General features: G+C 48.8%; 1 protein-coding gene across 3 annotated transcripts in view; it reads left to right on the plus strand.

Annotated features, from left to right (window-relative positions):
* The window catches only part of LOC133114774 (voltage-dependent P/Q-type calcium channel subunit alpha-1A-like), a 125,461-nt gene that overhangs the window by 62,666 nt on the left and 36,408 nt on the right, over positions 1–26,387 (plus strand). For 2 of the 3 annotated variants that reach the window (XM_061224404.1, XM_061224402.1), the window contains exons 15-32: positions 172–244; positions 619–736; positions 1,061–1,128; positions 1,413–1,519; positions 5,312–5,444; positions 5,538–6,223; positions 6,582–7,009; positions 7,772–7,913; positions 8,875–9,004; positions 9,116–9,175; positions 9,820–9,926; positions 16,209–16,308; positions 16,443–16,603; positions 16,781–16,921; positions 18,045–18,246; positions 18,721–18,885; positions 19,505–19,615; positions 21,540–21,623. In XM_061224404.1, the coding sequence (XP_061080388.1) occupies positions 172–244; positions 619–736; positions 1,061–1,128; positions 1,413–1,519; positions 5,312–5,444; positions 5,538–6,223; positions 6,582–7,009; positions 7,772–7,913; positions 8,875–9,004; positions 9,116–9,175; positions 9,820–9,926; positions 16,209–16,308; positions 16,443–16,603; positions 16,781–16,921; positions 18,045–18,246; positions 18,721–18,885; positions 19,505–19,615; positions 21,540–21,623 (3,016 nt within the window). Of the gene's footprint in view, positions 1–171; positions 245–618; positions 737–1,060; positions 1,137–1,411; positions 1,520–5,311; positions 5,445–5,537; positions 6,224–6,581; positions 7,010–7,771; positions 7,914–8,874; positions 9,005–9,115; positions 9,176–9,819; positions 9,927–16,208; positions 16,309–16,442; positions 16,604–16,780; positions 16,922–18,044; positions 18,247–18,720; positions 18,886–19,504; positions 19,616–21,539; positions 21,624–21,882; positions 21,889–26,387 lie in introns of all 3 variants that reach the window. The other variant, XM_061224403.1, reaches the window with a different exon arrangement.

Here is a 26,387-nt window from a genome sequence, read left to right on the forward strand (position 1 = left end):
CTACCCCCCCCCGCCCTAGCCCACCCAGAATCTTCAGATTCTCTGTCAGAATGATAGGAGCTCAATCACTTTGATGAATGATGATGAATTGCTAACTAACTTCTTTATTATATTTCCCATTTCTTGTTTAACTATTAATTCTTCCTTTCTTCACCACCCTTTGTTTTGCAGATTTAATTTTGAATCAGGCACTCCCCCAACAAATTTTGATACGTTTCCTGCAGCAATAATGACCGTGTTTCAGGTAAGTGTGTGTATGTGGGTGTGTGCCTGTGTGTGTGCTTGGGTGTACTTGTGCGTGTGCACGTGTTCGTGTGTGTGTATGTGTATGTATGTGTGCATGTACTTGTTCGTGTGTGAGTGTGTATGTGTGCGTGTGTTCATGTGTGTGTGTGTGTGCGTGTGTGCGTGTGTTCATGTGTGTGTGTGTGTGCACGTGTTTGTGTGTGTGTGTGTGTGTACATGTGTGTGTGTATGTGTGTGTGTGTTCATGTGTGTGTGTGTACATGTGTGTGTGTGTATGTGTGTGTGAGTGTGTGTGTGTGTACATGTGTGTGTGTGTATGTGTGTGTGTGTGTGTGTATGTGTGTGTGACCTGCTGTGTCTTTTCCTGCACAGATCCTGACTGGTGAGGACTGGAACATGGTGATGTACGACGGGATCGAGTCTCAGGGTGGAGTGAACAAAGGCATGGTCTTCTCCATCTTCTTCATCGTCCTCACTCTCTTCGGGAACTGTATCCTTTCACACTGCGCACGAGCGTACACACACACACACAGACACACACACACACACACACACACACACACAGACACACACACACACACACACACTCTCACACACACACACACACAGAGACACACACACACACACACACACACACACATACTCTCACACACTCAGTGTGAGCTTACTGCGCCACAGCAAGAAGCCTGTCAGGCCCCTTCAAACCCCTGTTATACACAGGATTAATTGATTGCAATAAGGGAGAGGTGGATATACCCACGTTCGTGCACATACCCGTTCACTGTGTGTCTCTCTCCTTTAACTCGGATCTCAGACACCCTGCTCAATGTGTTCTTGGCTATCGCTGTGGACAATCTGGCCAATGCACAGGAGCTGACGAAGGTACAGTCTTTTTACACCCCCCTTTGATCCTCCTTCTCCCCCCAGGAAAGATGTCCTGCTGCTCCTCTCTCTCCACCTCTGCCTCTCTCTCAGCATGTGGTGTTCATGGTAATCCTATTCTCTGGCATGCTTGTCTCTCTCTCTCTCTATCCCCCTTTCTCTCTGTCTCTTGTCTCTTGTCTCTTTCTCGCTCTGTCTCTATCCTCTCTCACTCTCTCTGTCTTTCTCTCTGTCTTTCTCTCTCTGTATCTCTCTTTCTCTCTCTCTGTCTCTCTCTCTCTCAGGATGAACAAGAGGAGGAGGAGGCCGCGAGTCAGAAGATCGCCCTGCAGAAAGCCAAGGAGGTGGCAGAGGTCAGCCCCCTGTCTGCAGCCAACCTATCCATCGCAGCGTGAGTCCCTGTCTTCCTCTCTCCTCCTCTTCCTCCTCCCTGTATTTATACCTCTCTCTCTCTGTTTCTCCAGTTAAGCCCTGTGTCCTCCATCCCCCCTCCCATTTCAGCATAGCCTGTAGTACCTCCTCCTGTACACTAGTGGGGGTGATTTGAGTGCCTTTGATTTATTCCAACTTTATTCCAACATGATTAGCAATGCCAGCCCTCTAACAATGGGGTGTTTATAATCTGTCCTAGAGGGAGAGAACATTCCAGCACACATCAGTTTGAACCCTCCTGTGAAGGAAGAAGGCATCTGCCCCTCAGACCCCTGCCTCCACCCCCCCCCCCCCCCCCCCACCCCCTTTTGTTAGACCATATGTTCAGTCTTTAGGTAGCCAATATGTTCAAAGTGGAAAATATGTGTTGCAGTGCCAGTTCTTCCAGGGCACTGCTGTCCAAAACTGCAGGTTGGGTGTGAGTAGAACCTAGCTGGTGTGTTCTGGGCCTCCTGTGTTCTGTAGAACTGTAGTAGTACCCCTCCAGGAGTATAGGCTGCCCCCTCTTTCACACAGACCACTGATCTCAGATCAGCATCTCAGATCAACTGTCCAACGAGCACACGAGACCCATGTCAATCTGAGCACAGCGCTTTATTTTTCCTAAAAGCCACACAATAGCCTCCATTCAACTTCTTGTTGGCAATGGGAATTTGAAATAGGTTTGATGATTCACAGACAGGAATCTCTCTCAACAGGGGAGAGTTGACACGCTTAAACACATTAGGCAATATTCTAATTGAGTTTGGGGATTTTCTTGGTAGATTTCCTGCTCGATCTAAATTTGCTCACTGCACAGACGGCAAATGAACCTCAGCAGCGGCCGAGTCGGATACAGAGTAGCGTCACTAGAAGTGCATTTGCATTCATGAATGTACACTCACCGAGCACTTTATTAGGAACATTTTTACTTTATTAAACCTACTTATTCATGCGATTATCTAATCAGCCAATTGGGTGCAATGCATACAGTCATGTTGATACAGGTCAGGAGCTTCAGTTCATGTTCACATCAACCATCCGAATGGGGAAAAATGTGAAAATGTGATTGAAGTGACTTGGAATGATTGTTGGTGGCAGACAGGGTGGTTTGAGTATCTCAGAAACCGCTGACCTCCTGGGATTTTCACGTACATTAGTCTCTAGTTTGCAAAGAATGCTGCAAAAAAACAAAAGAATCTAGTGAGCAGAAATGCGTTGTTAATGAGAGACGTTAGAGGAGAAGGGCCAGACTGGTCAAAGCTGACAGGAATGTGACAGGAACTCAAATAACCACACATTACAACAGTGGTATGCAGAAGAGTATCTCTGAACACACATCGCATCATAACTTGAAGGGGATAGGCTATAGCAGTAGAAATCTAAAATAGAAGTCTAATAAATACCTAATAAAGTGCTCACTGAGTGTACATTCCCTGGTTAATCCGGTACGGGATTTGGAAGACATGACGTCACACACACGCTAGCGTACGCACGTTAGCGTACGCACGTTAGCGTAGGCACGTTAGCGTAGGGCCACGACCAGCGAATACTCCTGGAAGCCTTGTTGCGGTCGTGTTGTCCACTGCCTCAATCTCACACCCCTGTTTCCTCCTCAGAGAGACAGTTAACACTGAGCGTCTCCACACTACAGAGCCCTTGCTGGACTGGTATTTATTCATTTACTGATTCTGTTCTCTTCTTTTCCGTTCCTTTTCCTTTCCCCATCTCCTTTGTTATGCATTTGTTCCTCTGTGTTGTTTTCTTATGTTCTGTCGTTGTGTTTTGGTTTGTTTCTGTGGGCTGTCTTTGGCCGTGTTGCTGTAGCTGTGCTGTGGGCTGGCGTGGGGCGGGGCTGGGCGGGGTGGGGCGGGGCTGGGCGGGGTGGGGCGGGGCTGGGCGGGGTGGGGCGGGGTGGGGCGGGGCGGGGTGGGGCGGGCCCGGGGGCTCTCTCCTTTCCTTCTTCCCTCCTCCCTGTCTCTGTTGGATTTGGGGCAGAGGGGTATCTCTGCTCTTTCTGGGGTATTTTGGGGGCTGGGTTCTTTAAAATCTTGGTACCCTCCGACCTTAGTCTTTTCTTTCTGTAGACTTCCATGCCTTAGTGTCACAGTGCTTCTTTTGCAGGGTTCGACGTTAAGGATTTTTTCTACTGGGCCAAAAAATATAGTCTTTTGTTAGGCTAAATATGAAAATCTACCAATTACTGCCCACAAATTATGGACAAGCTTTATCTTCTTGAAGTGGTTTTGACCAATCGCAGATGCAGAATTTTGGAAATTGTGGATGGCTTTCCTTGGCCTGGGGATTTTGAATTTCGAGGCGAGATTTCGAGGAGCAGTTCTGCTCCAGAAAATTGATGGCTCCATGCTCAGAAAACGGATGGATGGATACTTGCAGTTTAACCGAGGATAAAGCAATCATAGGGCCATTCCATGCCAACTCCTGCAACTGCACCGCACTTTATTTTTCTGTGTCTTGGTAGCTAATGATGAGATATAGCAAAAAAATATATGAGCTTCATACTCCATTTTGTTTTGCCAGTAGAGCCATTTCAAGTTCACTGGGTGTCGCAATGAAGGTGCTGTCGTGCAAACTCCTGGAGTAAGCATGGAATGGCCCAACAGCAGTAATAATATATGGTCAGCTAATATCTAGTTCTCTTAGTCACTTAGTTAGCTTGCTACCAATAAATTAAGGTAGAACAGTTTATGTAGGTACCATTGTCATTTCAATGTTACTTAAATAAATAAACAATAAATATGCCAAACCAATTGAGATGGTACAAGCATTAATGAATGATCAAGCTGAAAGGTTTAGATTAGTTTTTGATAAGCAAGTTTCAGTAGAGGAAGGATGGCTTTAGAGTTAGTTATTGATTGGCAAGCATCAGTACAGAAATGAGTTCAATTTAGTTTTCAAGATGATAAAAACATCTCTTTCTCTTCTACCCAGATACAGTAACACTTATTTAGGGTATAGGCCTAAATGGGTAATTGACAGACCAATCAACTGACCCAAACCAATCTCATAGTGTTCCCCTGGGCCAGTGGGCACTCCTTACTGTCGAGCCCTGTGTTGTATCTACTGCCCGTTGTGAAGCACTTTGTGCGCCATGTTTGAGAAGTGCTATACAAATCAAGTTTTATTATTATTATTATTATTATCTCTACCATAGTCTGTGGCTTTTTCTCAAACTGGGCCATCCTTGGCTGTCGGTTTTAGAAAGCGCTGCCATCATCCATCTAGCTGCTGCAGCTCTTTCTCAGTGCTCTGTTCACTGTGCGCTGACCCTTCAACCTCCTCTTCTGTGTTATACTGTCAGTGCCAGTCTGAGACCCAGCCCTTCTCACATTCTCTCCCGCTCTCACTCTCTTCCCACTCTCTTTCTCTCCGCCATGCTCTCTCCTCCTCTCGCTCTGCGTTTCCCTCTCTCTCCTACTCTCTGCCTCAATCTCTACATCTCCCTCTCTCTCTCCCTCTTTCACTCTCTCTTTCTCTTCCTTTCTCTCCCACTCTATCTACTCTCTCTCCCTTCTCTCGCTCTATGTCTCCCTCTCTCCCTCTCTCTCCCACTTTATGCCTCGCTCTCTACTTCTCCCTCTCTCTCCCTCATTCACTCTCCCCTCTCTCTCTCTCTCTCCTCTCTCTCTGTCCCCCTCTCTTCTTCTCTCTCCCTCTCTCTTCTTCTCTCTGTCTCTGTCCCCCTCTCTCTCCCTCTCTCCCTCTCCCTCTCCCTCCCTCTCCCTCCCTCTCTCTCACTCTCTCTCCGCAGTAAGGAGCAGCAGAAGAATCACAAGTCGTCTAAGTCTGTTTGGGAGCAGCGCACCAGTGAGCTGCGTAAGCAGACCCTGATGACCAGCAGGGAGGCGCTGTACAACGAGCTGGACCCCGAAGACCGCTGGAAGGTTGGCATAATAATAATGACAGTAAATGATAGTAATCATCAGACCAAAGTGACCCCCTCAGTGACCCATCTGCAACCCAACCCCGGCCCACAGGTGTCCTACTCCCGCCACATCCGGCCGGACATGAAGACCCACCTGGACCGGCCGCTGGTGGTGGACCCTCAGGAGAACCGCAACAACAACACCAACAAGACGCGGCCCAGCGAGGGGCCGGAGCCGGAGCAGCGTCTGAGCCAGCAGCGGGCCGAGGAGTTCCTGCGCAAGCAGGCGCGCTACAACGAGAGGGGCGGGGGAGGCGGGGGCGGCTCCGGGCGCTCCTTCGAGAGAGCCGACTCGGCTGAGTCCCGCTGCAGTCGCAAGGACCACGACCCTAACCACCACTCCCACCCCCACCTGGACCGCCTCGACGACCGCAACAGGGACCCGCATCGCCGCCACCAGCACCGCCCCCCCGCCGGGCGGGCCAAGGACGGCCGCAGCTCCTCCCCCCGCGGAGAGGGCGGGGCCCCGGAGCACCGCCGCCCCCGCCAGCACCGCAGACCCCCCGAGGATGAGGACGGAGGTGGAGGGGGAGGGGGCCGAGGCGGGGGCCGTGGGGGACGCCACAGAGGGCCGGGAGGAGAGGGGAACAGGAGCAGAGGGACGGAGGGGGACTGCGAGCACACAGACGGGGGTGAGAGGAGGCCGAGGCGACATCGCCATGGCGCCCAGTCCACGTACGAGAACGACGGCAAGAGGGAGAGAGACAGGGACAGGGTTCGACAGCACCGAGTCAGGAAGTGAGTCAACTTTTGGATGGGTTAAGGAATATATGCACCGATTGTGCCAATGCTTATCTCTAACCTTTTTGAGTGTTAAGCTGACTTTAACCTGCTTTAGCTTAACTTACCTTTTCACCAACTAATCCCTGCTTCTCCTCTGACATCTTACATCCTCCCTCCCTCATCCCGATATCTCCCCCACTCCACCTATGTTTCTCATGATCTCACTCTCCCTCACAATCTCTCTCTTTCTTCTAAATCACCCTCTCAACCTTCCTGGCTCTCTCCCATCACTCCCCTCCCTACCTCTCTTAATCTCTCTGTTTTACTTCTTCTTCCCCTTCCTCCATTCTCCCATCCTTTCTCACTCTCAAAGGGAGGGTCAGGGTAACGGCCCCACCCTGTCCACCACCCGGCCCATTCAGCAGACTCTGCCCCGGCAGGACAGCCAGTACAGCGAAGACATGGACAACGTCATGAACAGCAAGCTGGCCACGCAGCCCCCGGCAACGCGCAACCACACCCCAAACCCCCACGCCCTGTCCAACCACAGCCTGTCCAGCCTGCCCAGCCCGACTAACAACCCGCCCCTACCCAACAGCACCGCCCACAACGCCGTCACCGCCCCCGTCGGCAACCCCCAGCCCCCCGGGGGCAACCCCGGAAAGACCCCCGAAAACAGCCTGATCCTCACCAACCCCGTCTCCACGCCCATCAACCCGGGCAAGACCGCCTCCAAGAAACCAGAGCACACTGCGGTCGACATGCCACCCATGTTCCCCTCAAACAACGCCATTCTGCAAGGTGAGGTTTTCAATAACCCATTAAATGGTAAGTTCACAAATATGTGATTAGAATGTTCTTAACTGAACATTATAATGCTGATGGAACAATCACTACTGGTGACTAAATCACAGAAGGTAGAAAAAGCGTGGACCCAGGTGCTTGTTTTACGTCACCCACTGGCTACCCATGGGCTAGTGACAAGCACTTTCAAACCATGGAAGACAAGTTTTACGGGCGCTGCCATGTTGTACAATTTGGAGCCGGAGACTTGCGCAGTAGGGCCAGTGAATGTGACTCCTCCACTCAGCGTGTGCGAGGGAGTGACTCGGCAGTGATGCACACTGCCCGTGATTCGTCCACAGCGTATTACTGTTCTGTCCTAATGACACGATAACTTCAGGGAAATGGTCACACGGTGAGACACGATGAAAAAACACGACATTTTCCTGTGGAAGGAAAAGAGTGCGGGTGCGGTTGTGTGCCACGCAGTCGTTTTTCTCCTCTTTACTTTCCTCTCTTTCACTCTCGCTTTCTCCCTGTCTGCTCTCTCTGTATAATATCTGCTCCTGTCTTCCTGAAGGCCCTCTCTCTCAAATTCAAATTCAGTTTATTGCCTTGACGACACATTGGTGCTGTATTCCCAAAGCAATCATTTGCATAAGATCAAAATGAGCAATCACATCATCAAGTATGTAATACATATTAATACTGACTCTCTCTCACTCTCTCTCTGATTCTCTCTCTCTCTCTCTCTCTCTCTGATTCTCTCTCTCTCCACAGTGAATAAAAATGCTAACACGGAGCCCCTGCCCAAGAAGGATGAGGAGAAGAAGGACGATGAGGATGATGAAAAAGGGGATGGGAACGGTCCCAAACCCATGCCCCCCTACAGCTCCATGTTCATCCTGTCCACCACCAACCCGTGAGCACCTGCACCCCGTCCGTCTGTCTGTGCTTCTGCCGATGTGTGTATGTCTGTCTGCAGGATCTGTCTGGACCCCCAGGCCTTACACAGGCCTGATTAACAGAATTCACTTGTGTATGAATGTGTGAGTGTGTTTAGGGCTGTGAGTGTGTATGGTGTGTGTGTGTACAGTGCTGTTAGTGTGTGAGTGTGTATGGTGTGTGTGTGTACAGTGCTGTCAGTGTGTGTGTGTATGGTGTGTGTGTGTGTACAGTGCTGTAAGTGTGTGAGTGTGTATGCTGTGTGTGTGTGTGTGTGTGTGTGTGTGTGTGTGTGTGAGTGTGTACAGTGCTGTAAGTGTGTGAGTGTGCATGGTGTGTGTGTGTACAGTGTTGTACGTGTGTGAGTGTGTATGGTGTGTGTGTGTGTACAGTGCTGTAAGTGTGTGAGTGTGTATGGTGTGTGTGTGTGTGTACAGTGCTGTAAGTGTGTGAGTGTGTATGGTGTGTGTGTGTGTGTGTGTGTGTGTGTGAGTGTGTACAGTGCTGTAAGTGTGTGAGTGTGTATGGTGTGTGTGTACAGTGCTGTAAGTGTGTGAGTGTGTATGGTGTGTGTGAGTGTGTACAGTGCTGTAAGTGTGTGAGTGTGCATGGTGTGTGTGTGTACAGTGTTGTACGTGTGTGAGTGTGTATGGTGTGTGTGTGTACAGTGTTGTACGTGTGTGAGTGTGTATGGTGTGTGTGTGTGTGTGTGTGTGTGAGAGTGTGTACAGTTCTGTAAGTGTGTGAGTGTGTATGGTGTCTGTGTGTGTACAGTGCTGTAAGTGTGTGAGTGTGTATGGTGTGTGTGTGTGTACAGTGCTGTAAGTGTGTGAGTGTGTATGGTGTGTGTGTGTGTGTGTGTGTGTGTGAGTGTGTACAGTGCTGTAAGTGTGTGAGTGTGTTTGGCTCGGTGTGATGGTGTGTTTCTCCGGCTGCAGGTTCCGGAGGCTGTGCCATTACATCGTGACGCTGCGCTACTTTGAGATGTGCATTCTGCTGGTGATCGCCATGAGCAGCATCGCGCTGGCTGCAGAGGACCCGGTCCAGCCCGATTCCCCCCGGAACAACGTGAGCCTCCTCTCTCCCTCCCTCTCTCTCTCTCTCTCGCTCTCCGACCCTTCTCTCTCTTCCCTCTCTGACGTACCCGTGACGAACCCCTCTGCCTCCCTCTGCCTCCAGGTGCTGCGGTACTTTGACTACGTCTTCACCGGAGTGTTCACGTTTGAGATGCTCATTAAGGTGAGAGAGAACCCAGAATCATCCGCACTCTGTGTGTAGCGTCTAACCGTCTTCTCTGCGTCTTACACACTGCACACAGTACTGTGTGAGGCGTATAACCCTGTCTGTTCTTTGCGCTCTAACACACAGTGGGCCGAGTTTACCTAGTTCTCTTAGTAAACTACACATATTCATACTAGTACATGCAACACTAATAACACAAACAGTGATTGGTGCAAATAAAAACTCTGACCAATCGTGAAAGGTTTTGAGTATTCTAAAGATCTTAAGTAAATCCAGCCTAATGTGTGAAACATCATGTTTGTACTGACAGTTGTGTCTTTACACACTGCTGTAGTCTGTGGTGTGTTACACACTGCTGTAGTCTGGTGTGTCACACACTGCTGTAGTCTGTGGTGTGTTACACACTGCTGTAGTCTGGTGTGTTACACACTGCTGTAGTCTGTGGTGTGTTACACACTGCTGTAGTCTGGTGTGTTACACACTGCTGTAGTCTGTGGTGTGTTACACACTGCTGTAGTCTGTGGTGTGTTACACACTGCTGTAGTCTACTTGAGAGAAAAAAGTAAGATTGGAAGTGTCATTAGAAGACTGAAGCACTTGTGGAGAGGTGAGGACAGTGACGAGCGTCCTCTCTGTTTCAGATGGTGGATCTGGGTCTGGTCCTGCACCAGGGCTCCTATTTCCGCGACCTGTGGAACATCCTGGACTTTATAGTGGTTAGTGGTGCCCTGGTGGCCTTCGCCTTCACGTAAGTGTCACCTGGGAAACCCCCCTCCACCCTCCTTCTGCCTGCGGCCCAGTCTGCCCCCCCCCCCTCCAATCTGCCCCCTGCTGGCCCAAACGCCACAGCGCAGCCACACGGCCCTCCTGGAGCCCAGAGCTGACACCCCCATCAGTCTGTCTTCTCTGTCTCTCTCACACACACACAGTCTCACACTGTCTTCACCTCTCTCTTACCCAAACAGCTCTTTCTCTCTGTCTCTGTCTCTCTCACTCATACACACACACCTCTCTCACTCTCTCACTCATACACACACACACAAACACACACGCCTCTCTCTCACTCTCTCACTCATGCACTCACACAAAAACACACACGCCACTCTTTCACTCTCTCTCACTCTCTCACTCATGCACTCACACAAAAACACACACACCACTCTTTCACTCTCTCTCACTCATGCACTCACACACAAACACACACACACACTTCTATCTCACTCTCTCTCACTCAGGCACTCACACACAAACACAAACACACACACACACACTTCTCTCTCACTCTCTCTCACTCACGCATTCACACACAAACACAAACACACACACACACACTTCTCTCTCACTCTCTCTCACTCACGCACTCACACACAAACACACACGCCTCTCTCACTCTCTCTCACTCATGCTCTCACACACTAACACACAAACACACACACACACACTTCTCTCTCACTCTCTCTCACTCACGCACTCACGCACTCACACACAAACACACACACACACTTCTCTCTCACTCTCTCTCACTCATGCTCTCACACACTCACACACAAACACACACACACACACTTCTCTCTCACTCACACACAAACACGCACTCACACACAAACACACACACCTCTGTCCGTCTCTCTCACTTTCCTCATGCTCACTGTCCGCGTCCATCTGCCTTGCGTGTACTGTACGTCTCTCTCTCTGTCTCGCTCTGTCATGCAAATACCTCCATCTTTCCTCTCGGGGAATCTGGAAAGGGCTCACAGGCCAGCAGCTCTCTCCCCCACCCTCTGGGTGCGCATCAACCCGATCCCGCTTTCTTTCGTTCTCTCTCTCTGTCTCTCTCGCTCTTCCTGAGGCTCTGTCTGTCCGTTCGGCCCCACCGCTCCCTCCCATCAGCCCCGCGCGTCAGTGGCAGCCTACCCCCCCCACCCTACATGGCCCCGTCCCCTCCCCCCGTCCCCGTCCCCCACCCCCAGCGTTTGGGTGAGGACCCCAGGCACCTGTAACCCTTTAGTGCCCAGGCGGTTTCTGGAGCGGCGCCTCGGCCTGGAGCAGGTATTTCAGCCTCCTTCGTCTGCACGGCCCGGGGCGGGAGCCAAGCCTGGAGGAATGATCTCACTCCGGATAGTAACGGATATCTGCATATATGTGCCTGCGTGCATGCGTGTGTGCACTTCCTCCTCAGTCCCTGGTGCCTGCTTATTGGGGGCTCATTTTGTGTGTGTGTGTGTGTGCGTGTAGTGTGTGTGCTTTTGTTTGTGTAACTGTGTGTGTTCTGTGTGTGTGTGCTTTTGTTTGTTTAACTGTGTGCATTGTGTGTGTGTTTAGTGTGTGTATAGTGTGTGTGTGCTTTTGTTTGTGTAACTGTGAGTGTTGTGTGTGTGCTTTTGTTTGTGTAACTGTGTGCGTTGTGTGTGTGTGTGTGTTTTTGTTTGTTTAACTGTATGCGTTGTGTGTGTGTATAGTGTGTGTGCGTGTAGTGTGTTTGTGCTTTTGTTTGTGTAACTGTGTGCTGTGTGTGTGTGTGTTAGTGTGTGTGTGCTTTTGTTTATGTAACTGTGTCTGTTGTGTGTGTGTGTGTGTTTTTATCATTTAAGTTGACTGCATTGAAACACTGACATTTTGGGATATTTGCCTCATGGTTAAAGATAATATGGGTGATGTTGATGTCCTTAAATTCGCATGTTTACCCATGCACACATTCAATTCACTGAATTCAGAAACTCTTCAATGTCATTCCATTGCCCAAATGAACGAATCATTTTTGCCACCAGATCAGTTCACCCATGTGATCGCCTGTGTTTCTCTGTATTGAGATGGCTTGCTATTCCGTTCGACGTGCAGGGGGTTGTCAGAGTTGCGGTGGGTGGAACCAGCAGGACTGGGGAAGGGGTACACGTATGTGTGTGTGCCTGGTACATATATGCATATGGAGATGTGAATGGCTCTGTGGGAGATATATGCATTTGGGAGAACCTATCACACCCACTGATGAGACTGCAGCATTCACTGCAGACTGATTTGGTTTGTGATCGGTAAACAAAAATGCACACCTTCTTGTTCTTCAGCATGAATCCCCGACAGGACAGCCCTCCCCCTCCCCCCCCCCTCCCCCCCTCCCCCCGATCCCTTCTTACATCCACTACAGCTGGACTGGCTTTTAGGGTGGGGGGGTGGGGGGTTGCCAATAGAAACCTGGGCCCAGAAGCATGGCCAGACCATTCCCTTCTCACCCCCTCCTTCAACCTTCCTCCTCCTCTTCCTCCTCCTCCTCCTCCTCCTTCAGTCTGGCAGGGGCTCCAGGGTGACAGTGGGGCCCCCTGCCTGTGAGCCTGGTCCCAGCCCCCCCTGCCCCACCCCTGTATGTGCTTGGTGTCTGCTCCACGACTGCTCTCCGCACCCTGCAGCTGCTGTCCTCAGGGATCCGCCTCTTAAATCTATCCACACCTATGTCATCTTTCTCTGTGCGGGGCCTGCGTTTCAAAACACACGCCAACACTCACGCCACAAGGCGATGGACCGACCCAGCCCTCTTAACACAGCACACTGGGGTACGTCAGGACAGACAGACAGACAGACAGACAGACAGAGGGCCCGGTCCCAAACACAGGGGCCCGTCTCCTGGGCAGTGAGCGCTCACCGGTGGAGAATGCGGGCAAGCTCAACGGCCGGGGGAGGGAAGACGCAGAATCGGATATAGCGCAATAATTAGATTGAGTGCAGCCATACAGCGCAGGAGATAGACATATCATTCCCGGCGGAGACGATTATTGTCATTTTAATTAATTCACGGCAACATTTATTACTTGGTCTGGTCTGAGAACACTTTACTGTCCTTTCATCCGGCCGCCAGTGCCACAAAGGAGATGCCGGACCGCTAACTGCCTTCTGTCTGAAAGATCTACAGGTAGACAGACACAGACAGGCCGGCAAGGCGGGAGGGTGAACAGACAGATGGCATGGTGGATAAGATTGCATTTCTGTGTTCAGAATCAGCAGATCTGAAGATATGAATACTGTAAAAGCAAGAAGAAAGACACTGGAAGACACTGGTTTCAGTGCTGACCTTCTGAGTGCAGACGTCTTTAGCCTTTGCATGTGACTGAAACACAAGTCTTCCTATGTCTGGTTTTACAGTTTGTGTAGTTTGTGTAGTTTTGGTATAACCATATGGGGATATACCACTACTTGTGTGTGGGAGGTGGTGAATGTGTTTGGCTGTGGCAAATTGAATGTGAAATTGAAAATGAGTGTGTGTGTGTGTGCATTAGTCCTTGCTTGTGTGTGTGTGTGTGTGTGTGCCTTTACCAGCATGTAAATAAGGAGTCTTCACTGCAAAAATCTGCACAGTTCCAGTAATCATTTCAGTTCTACTAGCTACCGCTAAGTTGCTGATAAGCTTTTTGTCAAATAATTGGACTGACTCCACCCCAGGTCATGTGTAGCCAATCACTATCACCAACTCAGCTGCAAGTCCAGCCCCTGTGACTGACAGTGCTTTCGTATTGACCAAATTCCAGAACTTTCCAGGTCCTACAGGACCGTAGAATGCAGAGCGGCTGGTCACATGGGTGTTGTGACATCCTGTGTCCCGCTGCTGCAGCATCGCTGAGTCATATAGTCTGAAGGCAGTGGTCAGGGTTCTGTGTAGATGTTCCAAGTGCGATGAGGGGGGCAGGGTTTAGAGAAAACAAGCTTGGCACTCCAGACTAGTTACACCAGAGATGTAGTTAGTTTCCTTTTCAATGCGCGTGTCACTGCAGATCCTGACCAATTAATCAACATACTGGGGCTTTTCGATTTTTTAATGTATGTCTTCCCGCTGGTTAGGTGTTCTCTCACAAACAATAAGTTATTAAATTCAGGCACAGAGTAGCTCTATGTGCAGAGAAGTGGGGGGGTGGGTTGGGGTGGTGTGTTGGGGGAGGGGGGGGGGTTTGTTCTAACCAAACACAGGCCTTGCTCTCTCTCTTTTTTAAATCTCTGTCTCTGTCTCTCATATGAATGTTTTTTCTCTCCTCTGGACTCCCGTTACTGTTTTTCTTTCTGTGTCTCTTTCTCTGTCTGTCTGTCTGTCTGTCTCTCTCTCTCTCCTTCCCTCTCCTCCCTCGCTCTGTGTCACTGACCCTCTCTCGTCTCTCAACCCGGCCCCGTCAACAGGAGCAGCGCCCGGTAAAGTTCCTTCTTTCTCCCTCTTTTTCCCCTCTCCGTCTGGACGCTTTTCCCTCAGTACGAGGCTTTCCTCTCTTTCTTTTTTCTGATTGTCCATCCTGTCCCGATGTCTTTCTGCCCCCCCCCCACCCCCCACCCCTCGTCAGTCCGTCTGCGGATTGATACCAGCAGAACTCAATCGCCGGACGGCAGTTGTGTTTTTTCGCGCGGCGTGTTATTTCGTTATCGATCACGTTTATTACCGACACACCTTGGCGGGAAATTAGACTTGGCGCGAAGCCCCGCTGTCGCAACGCGCACATACATCACGGCATCGGTCAGGCAGGGAACCTAGTCATGCCCCACGGCGCTCAACTGCATCCGTTTACACGGCAGTATAGCGGGAGACTGCTGTCTCACGCCGTAATGGGCCGTGTTTACATCCAAAGTGCTCACAATGTTCAGAGTGAAGGGATCCTTTTCTTTATTTCTTTATTTATTTATTCATTGTTTTGTCGTTTTTTTTATTTCATTTCGCCCCTGTATTTATCTGTATTTGGGCAGCTCGGTCGTATTCATCGGCACTCCTTGCTGTGGCCTCCGCTAACAAATCGGGTCAACGCAGACAAGCCCGTGCCCACCTCCATGGCGCGTGACTGTCCGCTGTGGGATCTCGGGGCTTATCCGTGCGCTGGAGCAGTGCCTCAACAGGATGAGCCTCCCAGCGGCCCCCGAGTACCAGCAAGCCTGTATGACTGCCCTCAGACCATGGGATGGAGGCGGGAGCTCTAACTGATATGCCAAATTACATTTAATTTATTTAGCAGACGCTTTTAGAGCTTTTATCCACAGCGACGTGCAATAAGTGCTTACCAAAGGTCACAGTAACAACTGCAGGACACAGGTTGGATAAGCTACAATTTGCATAAAGGATCAGTTGTCCACGGTCATGAACATCATATCTTGTTCATGTGGTAAATATAGGACAAATCAGTAGGTATGGTATTTCAGACTAGAGGCAAAGCATGATACAATAGATGTGGTAAACAAATACGGCACCAAGATGGATACAACTTCTGGATACAAGTACAAAGTGCAATAAGAGAGGGCAAAAAGATCAAGACACGAGTGGTACAGTGATACTATTGTGGGCAGCTGCACCGGACTGGTGGTCAGTTTGATTCTGATAGAATAGCAACACAGCATGCAGCGCCTCTTCTAGGCTCTCTTAACTGATACAGGGGAAATTCCATCAACTTCTGTAGTCCTCCCGCAGATAAGGAAAGCCCCACGGGAAGGATCAAATATCTGTCCTCCTAATGAAAGCGAGACCTTTCTTTACATGAAAAAGCAACTCCCACACCATACGTTTTTTCTTTATTTTCTATTTGTAATCAAAGAGAAAGAAAGAGGTTGAGCTGGGTATTTCATTCCAGAAATCCCTGCGTACGTTGTTTTTAAAAATGTTTTTTGTTGTTGATCAAACGCCTCATGCTGTTGAGAAAGTGGATGGAAGCAGCCGGGTTTTGCTGACGCGGGTGAATCAGGTTAGCGGCTGCGGTCTGTGGATGAGACAGAAAGCTTGTGTTAGGGCGCGGTTTCTGCACAGCATGAGCTCCAACGGTTTGATCATTGCACAGAACCTGGTGAAGAATGAACTACACTTTAGGGCATTTTTCAGCGTTACGCTATCATTTTGCCCCTCTGTGTCAGCTGTAAGTGCATTTAAATGAAGCCCGGTTATCCAGCCTGTGTGATTGGGGGGGGGGTGGGGGCGGTAGGAGTGCCAGGGCTGGCTCTCCTACCCCCTACCCCCCCCCACCCCCCACCCTCCCCCTTTGCCTCCTCACTTCTGACCCCCTGCTGTTTCCTGGGTGACCTGCAGGGGGAGCAGTAAGGGGAAGGATATCAGCACCATCAAGTCTCTGAGGGTCCTGAGAGTGCTGCGTCCTCTGAAGACCATCAAGCGTCTGCCCAAGCTGAAGGTACAGTCCTGCTCTCCTCCTCAGTGGCGCCTCCTGGTGGCTTGGCTGTCCTTTTGTGGTGCTTTCAGATGATATCTTGGGTCTCATAAATCCGGGGCATGAGCGTACTGCTGTGTCTCTCTCTCCGCGTGTAGGCTGTGTTCGACTGCGTGGTGAACTCTCTGAAGAACGTCCTGAACATCCTGATTGTCTACATGCTCTTTATGTTCATCTTCGCTGTGGTGGCCGTGCAGCTGTTCAAGGGACGCTTTTTCTTCTGCACCGACGAGTCCAAGGAGTTTGAGCGCGACTGCAGGTGAGGATGTTGAGACACGCACACATGCACACGCGTGTGCGAGCACGCACTCTTCTTCCCTAACAGACTGCTGGCCCCACGATCAAGTGGGAGGGCGGTGTTGACTTTACGTTGGTTAAGTAAGTGCATGCTGAACGGTCGTATGTGACGCTGCGTGTGCGTGTGTGTGTGTTTCAGGGGCGAGTATCTGGTATATGAGCGTGATAACGAGGTGAAGGCGCAGAGGCGGGAGTGGAAGAAGTACGATTTCCACTACGACAACGTGCTTTGGGCCCTGCTCACCCTCTTCACCGTGTCAACTGGAGAGGGGTGGCCGCAGTGAGTGAACCTGCCGCATCCACACGCACCTCTCTCTACCTCTCTCTCTCTACATCTCTCTCGCTTTCTCTCTCTACATCTCTGTCTCTCTTTCTCTACATCTCTCTCTCTCTACATCTGTCTCTCTGTCTCTACGTCTCTTTCTCTACATCTCTCTCGACATCTGTCTCTCTATCTCTCAATATATCTCTGTCTCTTTCTCTATATCTCTCTCTATACATTTCTCTCGCTTTCTCTCTCTACATCTCTGTCTCTCTACATCTGTCTCTCTTTCTCTATATCTCTCTCTACATCTGTCTCTGTCTCTACATCTCTTTCTCTACATCTCTGTCTTTCTCTACATCTCTCTCTACATCTGTCTCTCTCTCAATATATCTCTCTCTCTATATCTCTTTCACCTTCTGTCTATATCTCTCTTTCTCTACATCTCTTTCTCTCTACATCTGTCTCTCTCTCTCAATATATCTCTCTCTATATCTCTTTCACTTTCTCTCTATATCTCTCTTTCTCTACATCTCTTTCTCTCTACATCTGTCTCTCTTTCTCTCTCTCTTTCTCTACATTTCTCTACATCTCTCTCCATCCCTCTTCATAGCTAAAAATAATACACACCTCCCAACTAATCAGAATTTAGTCCTTGTATCAATACAATTATACAGCAGTAGAAATAATAACAGTAATTAATTTAGACTAACTTACTTTAAGGGTATTGTGATTCTCTATCTCTCACGGACATAGTCACACAAACATGTATTACATTGCATTACATTATTGGCATTTGGCAGATGCTCCTATCCAGAGCGACGTACATCAAAGTGCAAAGTGCATACCCATAACCAGGGATAAGTGCGCTGAAAGACCCTAGAGGGAAGTACAATTTCGATGCACACATGTGGCAGGTTGAAGATGCATCCCATTGGCCGTGTCGGCCCTGAGTCGCTGGTGGAGGATTGACAGGGTGAATGGTGATTGGGCTAAGAGTTGGGAATTTTCCCCTTTCCCATTCCTGTTTGTATGATGGCTTTTGTGTCTTCAGCGGGCTGGGCTGAATGCACAGCGGCCGCATGACGTTTGCGAGTCGCTGGTTAAGAGTGCGTTCGCGTGTGCCCCCCCCCGCGCGCAGGGTGCTGAAACATTCAGTGGATGCGACTTACGAGAATCAGGGCCCGAGCCCGGGGTACCGGATGGAGATGTCCATCTTCTACGTGGTGTACTTCGTGGTCTTCCCCTTCTTCTTCGTCAACATCTTCGTGGCTCTCATCATCATCACCTTCCAGGAGCAGGGAGACAAGATGATGGAGGACTACAGTCTGGAAAAGAATGAGGTGTGTGTGTGTGAGTGTGTGTGGGTGTGGGTGTGTGTGTGGGTGGGTGCATGTGTGTATATGTGTGTGTGTGTGTGTGCGTGTGTGTGTGTGTGGGTGTGAGTGTGTGTGTGTGTGGGTGTGTCCATGTGTGTGTATGTGCATGTGTGTATATGTGTGTGCATGCGTGTGTGTGTGTGTGTGTGTCTGTGGGTGTGTGTGTGTGTGTGTGTGTGTGTACATGTATGTGTGTGCATGTGTGTGCATGTGCGTGTGTGTGTGTGGGTGTGTGTGTGCATGTGAGTGTACATGTATGTGTGTGCGTGTGCGTGTGTGTCCATGTGCGTGTGTGTGGGTGTGTGTGTGCATGTGAGTGTACATGTATGTGTGCGCGTGTGTGTATGTGTGCGTGTGTATGTGCATGTGTGTGAGGGTGTATATATTTACGTATATCCGTTAAACTCTGCGTGGCATAAATGCCGCTGTGTGTTTCAGAGAGCCTGTATCGACTTTGCCATCAACGCCAAACCTCTGACGCGGCACATGCCGCAGAACAGACTGAGCTTCCAGTATCGCATGTGGGAGTTTGTGGTGTCGCCGCCCTTTGAATACACCATTATGGCTATGATCGCGCTCAACACCATCGTGCTCATGATGAAGGTAGGGCTTTGAGCCTGTTGCACCCCCCCCCCTCTGCCCCGGGTTGGGACAGTCCTGGTACTTAAAGCCTCATGCGGGGCTCGGGACAAAATGTTAAGTTGAGCCTACTAGATAATAAATAGTACTGTCAGTATGGTAATTTAGCACAACAGCAGCGCGCATAGTCTCACTGCTCAGTATCAGTCAGTCACCTTGTGACTTGACTTTAATCAGCACAACATTTCAATTTATGTTAATTGTGATGTATTTATGAGCTCTGATATCTGTATGTGCCCCTCTGTTTGTGCGGTTTTATGTCTCTGTGTGAGTCTATTCTCTCTTTTCTGTGTATGTGTGTGTGTGTGTGTGTGTGTGTGTTTGCGTGTGTATGCACATCTGTGTGTGTGTTTGCGCATGTATGCACATCCGTGTGTATGTGTGTGTGTTTGCGCGTGTATGCAAATCTGTGTAAATCTGCGTGTGTGTGTTTGTGCGTGTATGCAAATCTGTGTAAATCTGTGTGTGTGTGTGTGTGCTTGCGTGTGTATGCACATCTGTTTGTGTGTGTGTGTATGTATTTGCACGTGTATGCACGTGTGTGTGTGTGTGTGTGTGTGTGTGGGTGCGTGTGTGTATGTAGTACAATGGAGCCTCGGATGCCTACAAAGACGTGCTGAAGGACCTAAACATTGTGTTCACCTCTCTGTTCTCCATGGAGTGTGTGCTGAAGATTATCGCATTTGGAGTCCTGGTGAGTGTCTTCTGCACCTCCACCCCTCTATACACAGCCCTGTCCAAGCCCACAGAGAGAGAGAGAGGAGGGACCATGAACCTGAATATAAAACAGCCCACAGAGAGAGAGAGGAGGGACCATGAACCTGAATATAAAACAGCCCACAGAGAGAGAGAGGAGGAACCATGAACCTGAATATAAAACAGCCCACAGAGAGAGAGAGGAGGAACCATGAACCTGAATATAAAACAGAGAGGAGGGACCATGAGAAGGTTCCTCCCCAATATAAAGAGAAGGGAGTGAGACGAGAGCACATGGGAAGAGGGAGGGTAAAACGGGGACCAGGAAAGGGACACAAAGGTGAACAAAATAGAATGGAGGGAAAGGAAAGGAAAGGGAAGGGAAAATAAAAAACAGAGGCAAGAGATAAAGAGCGAAGGAGAGGGAAGAGAGGGAGAGAAAGACAGTGGAGAGATATAGATATAGAGGGAGGGAAAGACACAGGACAGAGGAAGAGAGATAGGCAGAGAGAGAGATAAAGAGAGGAGGAGAGGGAAGAGATGGAGAGAAAGACACAGCAGAGATAGAGGGAGAAGGAGAAGGAGGGAATGGCCAGGAGCACTCGGGCCTGTAGGCCTGTGAGGGCCACTAAGGGCCCCGAATGCTGAATTTGACTGCAGGCAGCAGCAGTAACACACCGGCTCCCAGCACGAAGAGTCCACCTCCGCCCTCGTACTCTGTCCTCCCTCATCACAAACACCAGTCACTCACTTTAGCGCTGGCTCCAGTGCACTGTTCCCTGCTTACTTGTGTCTATGCAGAGAAGGGTGGACCCTTAAAGGGATGGCGTTCCTGAGAGAAATAATCTAACCACGGCTCTCCTGAGATAAATAATCTAACCACGGCTCTCCTGAGATAAATAATCTAACCATGGCTATCCTGAGAGAAATAATCTAACCACGGCTCTCCTGAGATAAATAATCTAACCACGGCTCTCCTGAGATAAATCATCTAACCATGGCTATCCTGAGAGAAATAATCTAACCATGGCTCTCCTGAGAGAAATAATCTAACCATGGCTCTCCTCAGAGAAATAATCTAACCATGGCTCTCCTCAGAGAAATAATCTAACCATGGCTCTCCTCAGAGAAATAATCTAACCATGGCTCTCCTCAGAGAAATAATCTAACCACGGCTCTCCTGAGATAAATAATCTAACCACGGCTCTCCTGAGAGAAATAATCTAACCATGGCTATCCTGAGAGAAATAATCTAACCATGGCTCTCCTCAGAGAAATAATCTAACCATGGCTCTCCTGAGATAAATAATCTAACCACGGCTATTTTGAGAGAAATAATCTAACCACGGCTATCCTGAGATAAATAATCTAACCATGGCCTTAGAAACATTATAGGGGACACAGTATATGTGGAGTTGCGAGGATTGATAATTAAGACGTTTCCGTTTTAATAATCCTTACATATGGCACCAGTGATGTGAGATAGATGGTTATACCATCCTTCTACAAATAGTGGTAAATAAATAGGTAAAATATCAGTCTCATAAAATATTTTATGACAACTATAAATTGGCAACTATAAATTATTAAAATGACACACTTATAGTTCATCTTAAATAACCCATAATGCCTTCAGCTTCTTAGCCAAATCTTTTATGAATATTAGGTACTAATATTAGATAAATACTACACATTCAACATGATCCGATCATGCTTATCAGTAGAGAATGCGGCTGCCCTATAGATGATGACTTTGCTTGCTCTTAAAGGGCTGTGTCTCTCTGGGGGATATGGGGGGAAAACTGGGATTATGCACGTTTATTGGCGAGGTGGCGTCTCCCACACAAGGCCGCCAGGGGAGCCTGTCTCCAGCCGCTCTGTGACTAACTTCTCCCTCTTCCCTTCCCCGCATCTTCCCACAGAACTATTTCAAGGATGCCTGGAATATTTTTGATTGTGTTACAGTCCTCGGGAGCATCACTGATATTTTAGTCACTGAATTAGGGGTAAGTGTGCTGGGAAGGGGGCTTGGGAAGGGGGTAGGGGGGTAATGTCGGCAGAATTAGTGATCAGTGTGGATATAAGAGTCACTGTATTCTTGTGTGATTGTGTCTGTGTGTGTGTGTGTGTGTGTGTGTGTGTAGGTGTGTGTGCATTTCTGCAGGATCTTGTTTTATTCATTGAAGCGTTAACTTTTTCTAAAAGTCTTATGTAATTGTCCCAGTTGGCATGCAGTGTGTGGCAAGAGTGGTGCAGCACCAGCAGAACCCAGTCTGAGATGTGCTCAACCTTACTGTTCCACCAGATGGCTAATATACCTACCAGCTAATATACCTATCTGTTATACCTACATCCACTCCCAAACCAGTTAATATACCTACAAACCCTCCCAAACCAGCTCAGCTAAGATACCAACAGCCCCTCCCAACCAAACCATCTAATATACCTACAGCCACTCCCGACCAAACCATCTAATATACCTACAGCCACTCCCAAACTAGCTTAGCTAATATATCTTATATCTTTACTATATCTTTAATTTATCTTATATCTTTACTAGCACTCTTCTATCTGTACAGGAAAATGTGCTTCTCAAAATATAAGAAAAAAAGGCAAAACAGCCAAAGCAAGATGATAAGAGACAAGGTCAGAAAGAAGCAAACCAATCAAAATAATAAAAACCCAATTAAAAGATAAACAAAAAATAAAAAGATACTCAACCGGGCTTGTGATGAAACCGCAACAATAAAAGTGTTTTTGAGGAGGTCACACAAGTAGCTGTTTTGATCTCTTTTAGGCTGTTGCAGTGTTTAGGGCTTTGTCTGAGAAGGCCCAGTCACTCTAGATCAGCCAGCATAGTCTTGTCAGATGACCTGAGAGGGGGCGATTGGTGCGATATACAGTACAGGCACACTAAAATACAACCCAAATACAATCCAAGTGCCTTATTTTTGCTCCTGGTAAGTCACAGGTTAGGGTGAGGGAGGCAGTGGGCTGGGAGACCCCCCGAAACGAGGAGCCAATTGAGAGTGCTGATAGTGGGATGTGGGATGTAGTTGTCTGTAATTGGAGGAGCCTTGAGTATGATGACACAGAAACACTCCTCTGCATTCTTGGTCATTGCATCAGGTGCGATGATGCGTTTGGTACAACACTTTTTAAATAATGGCACTATTAGAATAGGATAACTGTGGCAATACAGATGCAGTGCCTATCACCGGTTAAAACATGATCACGCTCTATCCCCGCGCTGTCTCCAGACAGAAAAGTTAATCTGCATCACAGCTGGTTCTGATGTCACACACTGTTATAGCATGCCATATTGCCTGCACATGTGCACGTGTGTGTCTGTGTGTACGCGTGTGTGTGCATATGTGTCTGTGTGTACGCGTGTGTGTTGTATGCAATGTTTAAAATGATGTCTTTCTAGCTCTGTGTTAATGATTAGTTGTGTGATAACCATGATCAGACAGTCTCACTAATTGTGCCCTGCACACAGTAGCCATAGGATGTGAATGCCCTGGCTTTGCTTGTCCTGAGTTAGGTCCAAGGTCTCTCTAATCAGTACTGTAAGGCCAACAACACTGTGACTGCCTGAGTAATGGTGAACATCTGTTTTGATTGTTAATCTTGTTAAAATACATATATAATGATTATTTATTTCTTGTTTTATCTTTTTACATGCTTTCTTTAAACTGTGCTTTATTGGCGCCCTACGCCTTCCGATAAATTCATCCAATCAAAATGCACTATGAAAACTCATGTGTCCATCCATGAACTGGTCTGTGTGTCTGTGCCAACCAATCTCGTACACTGGTTGTTAATCAACCCCCTCCCAAAAATGCCAATATAAACCATTACTCTACAACATCTACATGTAGAACCTGGTTGGTTTGTCATTTTTTTGGAGCTCTATTGCATCCCAATGTGGCTGTAATGCATGTGCTTCTACCCACACACACACACACACACACACACACACACTCTCACAGGTGATCACACATTCACAGATATACAGTATAGCATCACACACATACGCATGCACACACATATGCTTGTACATACATGTATAAGTGCACATGTGTGCACACACACACAGGGCACACGTCCATGCAAGCACACATGCATACACACCCTGAAACAGACGATCAGCGAGTGGTTTGTGGGAATGCAGGTGCCAGGCTGCTGCCGTACGCATGACTCTGATACATACAGAGGGCTGAGCTCCCTCCTTCCGGCCAGAAGGACGTGATTGGATGCTTGTGCATGCCGGCCTGCTGCTGGCCTCAGTCTGACACTGCTGCAGGGAGGACACAGCACTCTGCCCTGGAGCACACACTGACACACTGACACACTGCAGCACTCTGCCCTGGAGCACACACTCACACACTGACACACTGCAGCACACACTGACACACTGCAGCACACACTGACACACTGACACACTGCAGCACACTGCCCTGGAGCACACACTGACACACTGACACACTGCAGCACACACTGACACACTGACACACTGCAGCACTCTGCCCTGGAGCACACACTGACACACTGACACACTGCAGCACACACTGACACACTGACACACTGCAGCACTCTGCCCTGGAGCACACACTGACACACTGACACACTGCAGCACTCTGCCCTGGAGCACACACTGACAAACTGACACACTGACACACTGACACACTGCCCTGGAGCACACACTGACACACTGACACACTGCAGCACACTGCCCTGGAGCACACACTGACACACTGACACACTGACACACTGCAGCACACACTGACACACTGGAGCACACACTGACACACTGCAGCACTCTGCCCTGGAGCACACACTGACACACTGACACACTGCAGCACTCTGCCCTGGAGCACACACTGACACACTGCAGCACACTGCCCTGGAGCATACACTGACACACTGCAGCACACACTGAGACACTGGAGCACACACACTGACACACTGCAGCACACACTGAGACACTGGAACTCATACTGGAGAGCACACTGACACACTGGAACACACACTGAGACACTGGAACACACACTGACACACTGCAGCACACACTGAGACACTGGAACACACACTGACACACTGCAGCACACACTGACACACTGGAACACACACTGACACACTGCAGCACACACTGACACACTGGAACACACACCGACACACTGCAGCACACACTGACACACTGGAACACACACTGACACACTGCAGCACACACTGACACACTGGAACACACACTGACACACTGCAGCACACACTGACACACTGGAACACACACTGACACACTGCAGCACACACTGACACACTGCAGCACACACTGACACACTGGAACACACACTGACACACTGCAGCACACACTGACACACTGGAACACACACTGACACACTGCAGCACACACTGACACGCTGGAACACATACTGGAGAGCACACTACAGCACACACTGACACACTGCAATACACACACCTTGCCACACTGAGAATCAGGACAGCCTCTACAGACACATACAAGATCTGTGCTCTAGAGCACTGAAACTAAAATGACGCTTTATCGTTGAACTCTGGCATACATTAACCCTCAAGTCTTATAATTGTCCCACTCGACGCACACTGACACACACACGCACACACTGACGCACACACACATTCTGTGACCTCCCAGGCTCTGTTAGATTCAGGGCCAGCCTCTGTGTGCAGATGCTGTAATGCCGCCTCTCCGCCTGCTGTAGAACGTAGCTGCGTGCATGTACAGTGCTATCCCCTCTCCCCTCCTCCCCACTGTCCCGCAAGCCCCCCCCGCACTGTGCTGCAGCGCCCCCCGGTGGTGCGGCAGGGTGCGCTGACGCAGGCTCACGAGCTGGTACAGCAATTTCTCTACTGAGATCTGAAGATTATGTCATTATATCTGGCCTGCTGTATTGTCGTAAATTTCCAGGCACCATGATATCTGTGCGAGTTGTCCATTGTTTACCATCATGTGTAATGATGATTAATTTATTATTTAACTTCCTCCTCGGTGAGTGCAAATGAGCCTAGCACTACGCTTCGATTCCCTCTCATAGAGGATGGTTTTCACACACTGGTTGTCATGTGTTTCATGAGCATATCAGTGTATTTTTTACGCGGATATGTAGAAACACATATTGTGTACAGTTAAATGCAAAATTATTGGGACAGTGACACAACTTTTGTTGTTTTGGCTCTGTACTCCAGGACATTTGATTGCAATTCTTTAAACCCTCATATTACAGCCGACAGTCTGCACTTCAAACCTGATATGCATTGTTTTATTTCTAATCCAATGTACTGAAATGCAGAGCTAAAACAAACCTTGTGCTACTGTCCCAATACTTTTGAGTGTAACTGTATATATATATATGAACTATTCCAAACTGTTCATATATATGAACTTTTCCAAACTGCATCAGTCCCCAGCCTCCACTTGTCTATACTGTGTAAACCATGGAGTGTCACAGTACCATGGTGGCCAGCCAGAGCTGACAGCTTCCTGTGTGTGCTCTGTCCGTGTTGGCATGCATTGGGCAGACTCCATACTGTGTGGCTTGCTTGTCCCTGAAGATCAGTGCATTTGGTTGTCGTTTAAGAAAAACCTTTGCTTTACCTTCCCAATTGGATGATGATGATGGTTAGATTATTTGTAATGTGAATTTTTTTTAATAAGATTTATTTTTTTCAGTCTTGCTTTTGGTTTGGTTTTTGTGTTTGTGATGTTTCAGCTTAATTTGAGAGTTGGCCTC

Source organism: Conger conger, chromosome 16 (genome assembly GCF_963514075.1).
Source record: "Conger conger chromosome 16, fConCon1.1, whole genome shotgun sequence".
NCBI lineage: Eukaryota > Metazoa > Chordata > Actinopteri > Anguilliformes > Congridae > Conger > Conger conger.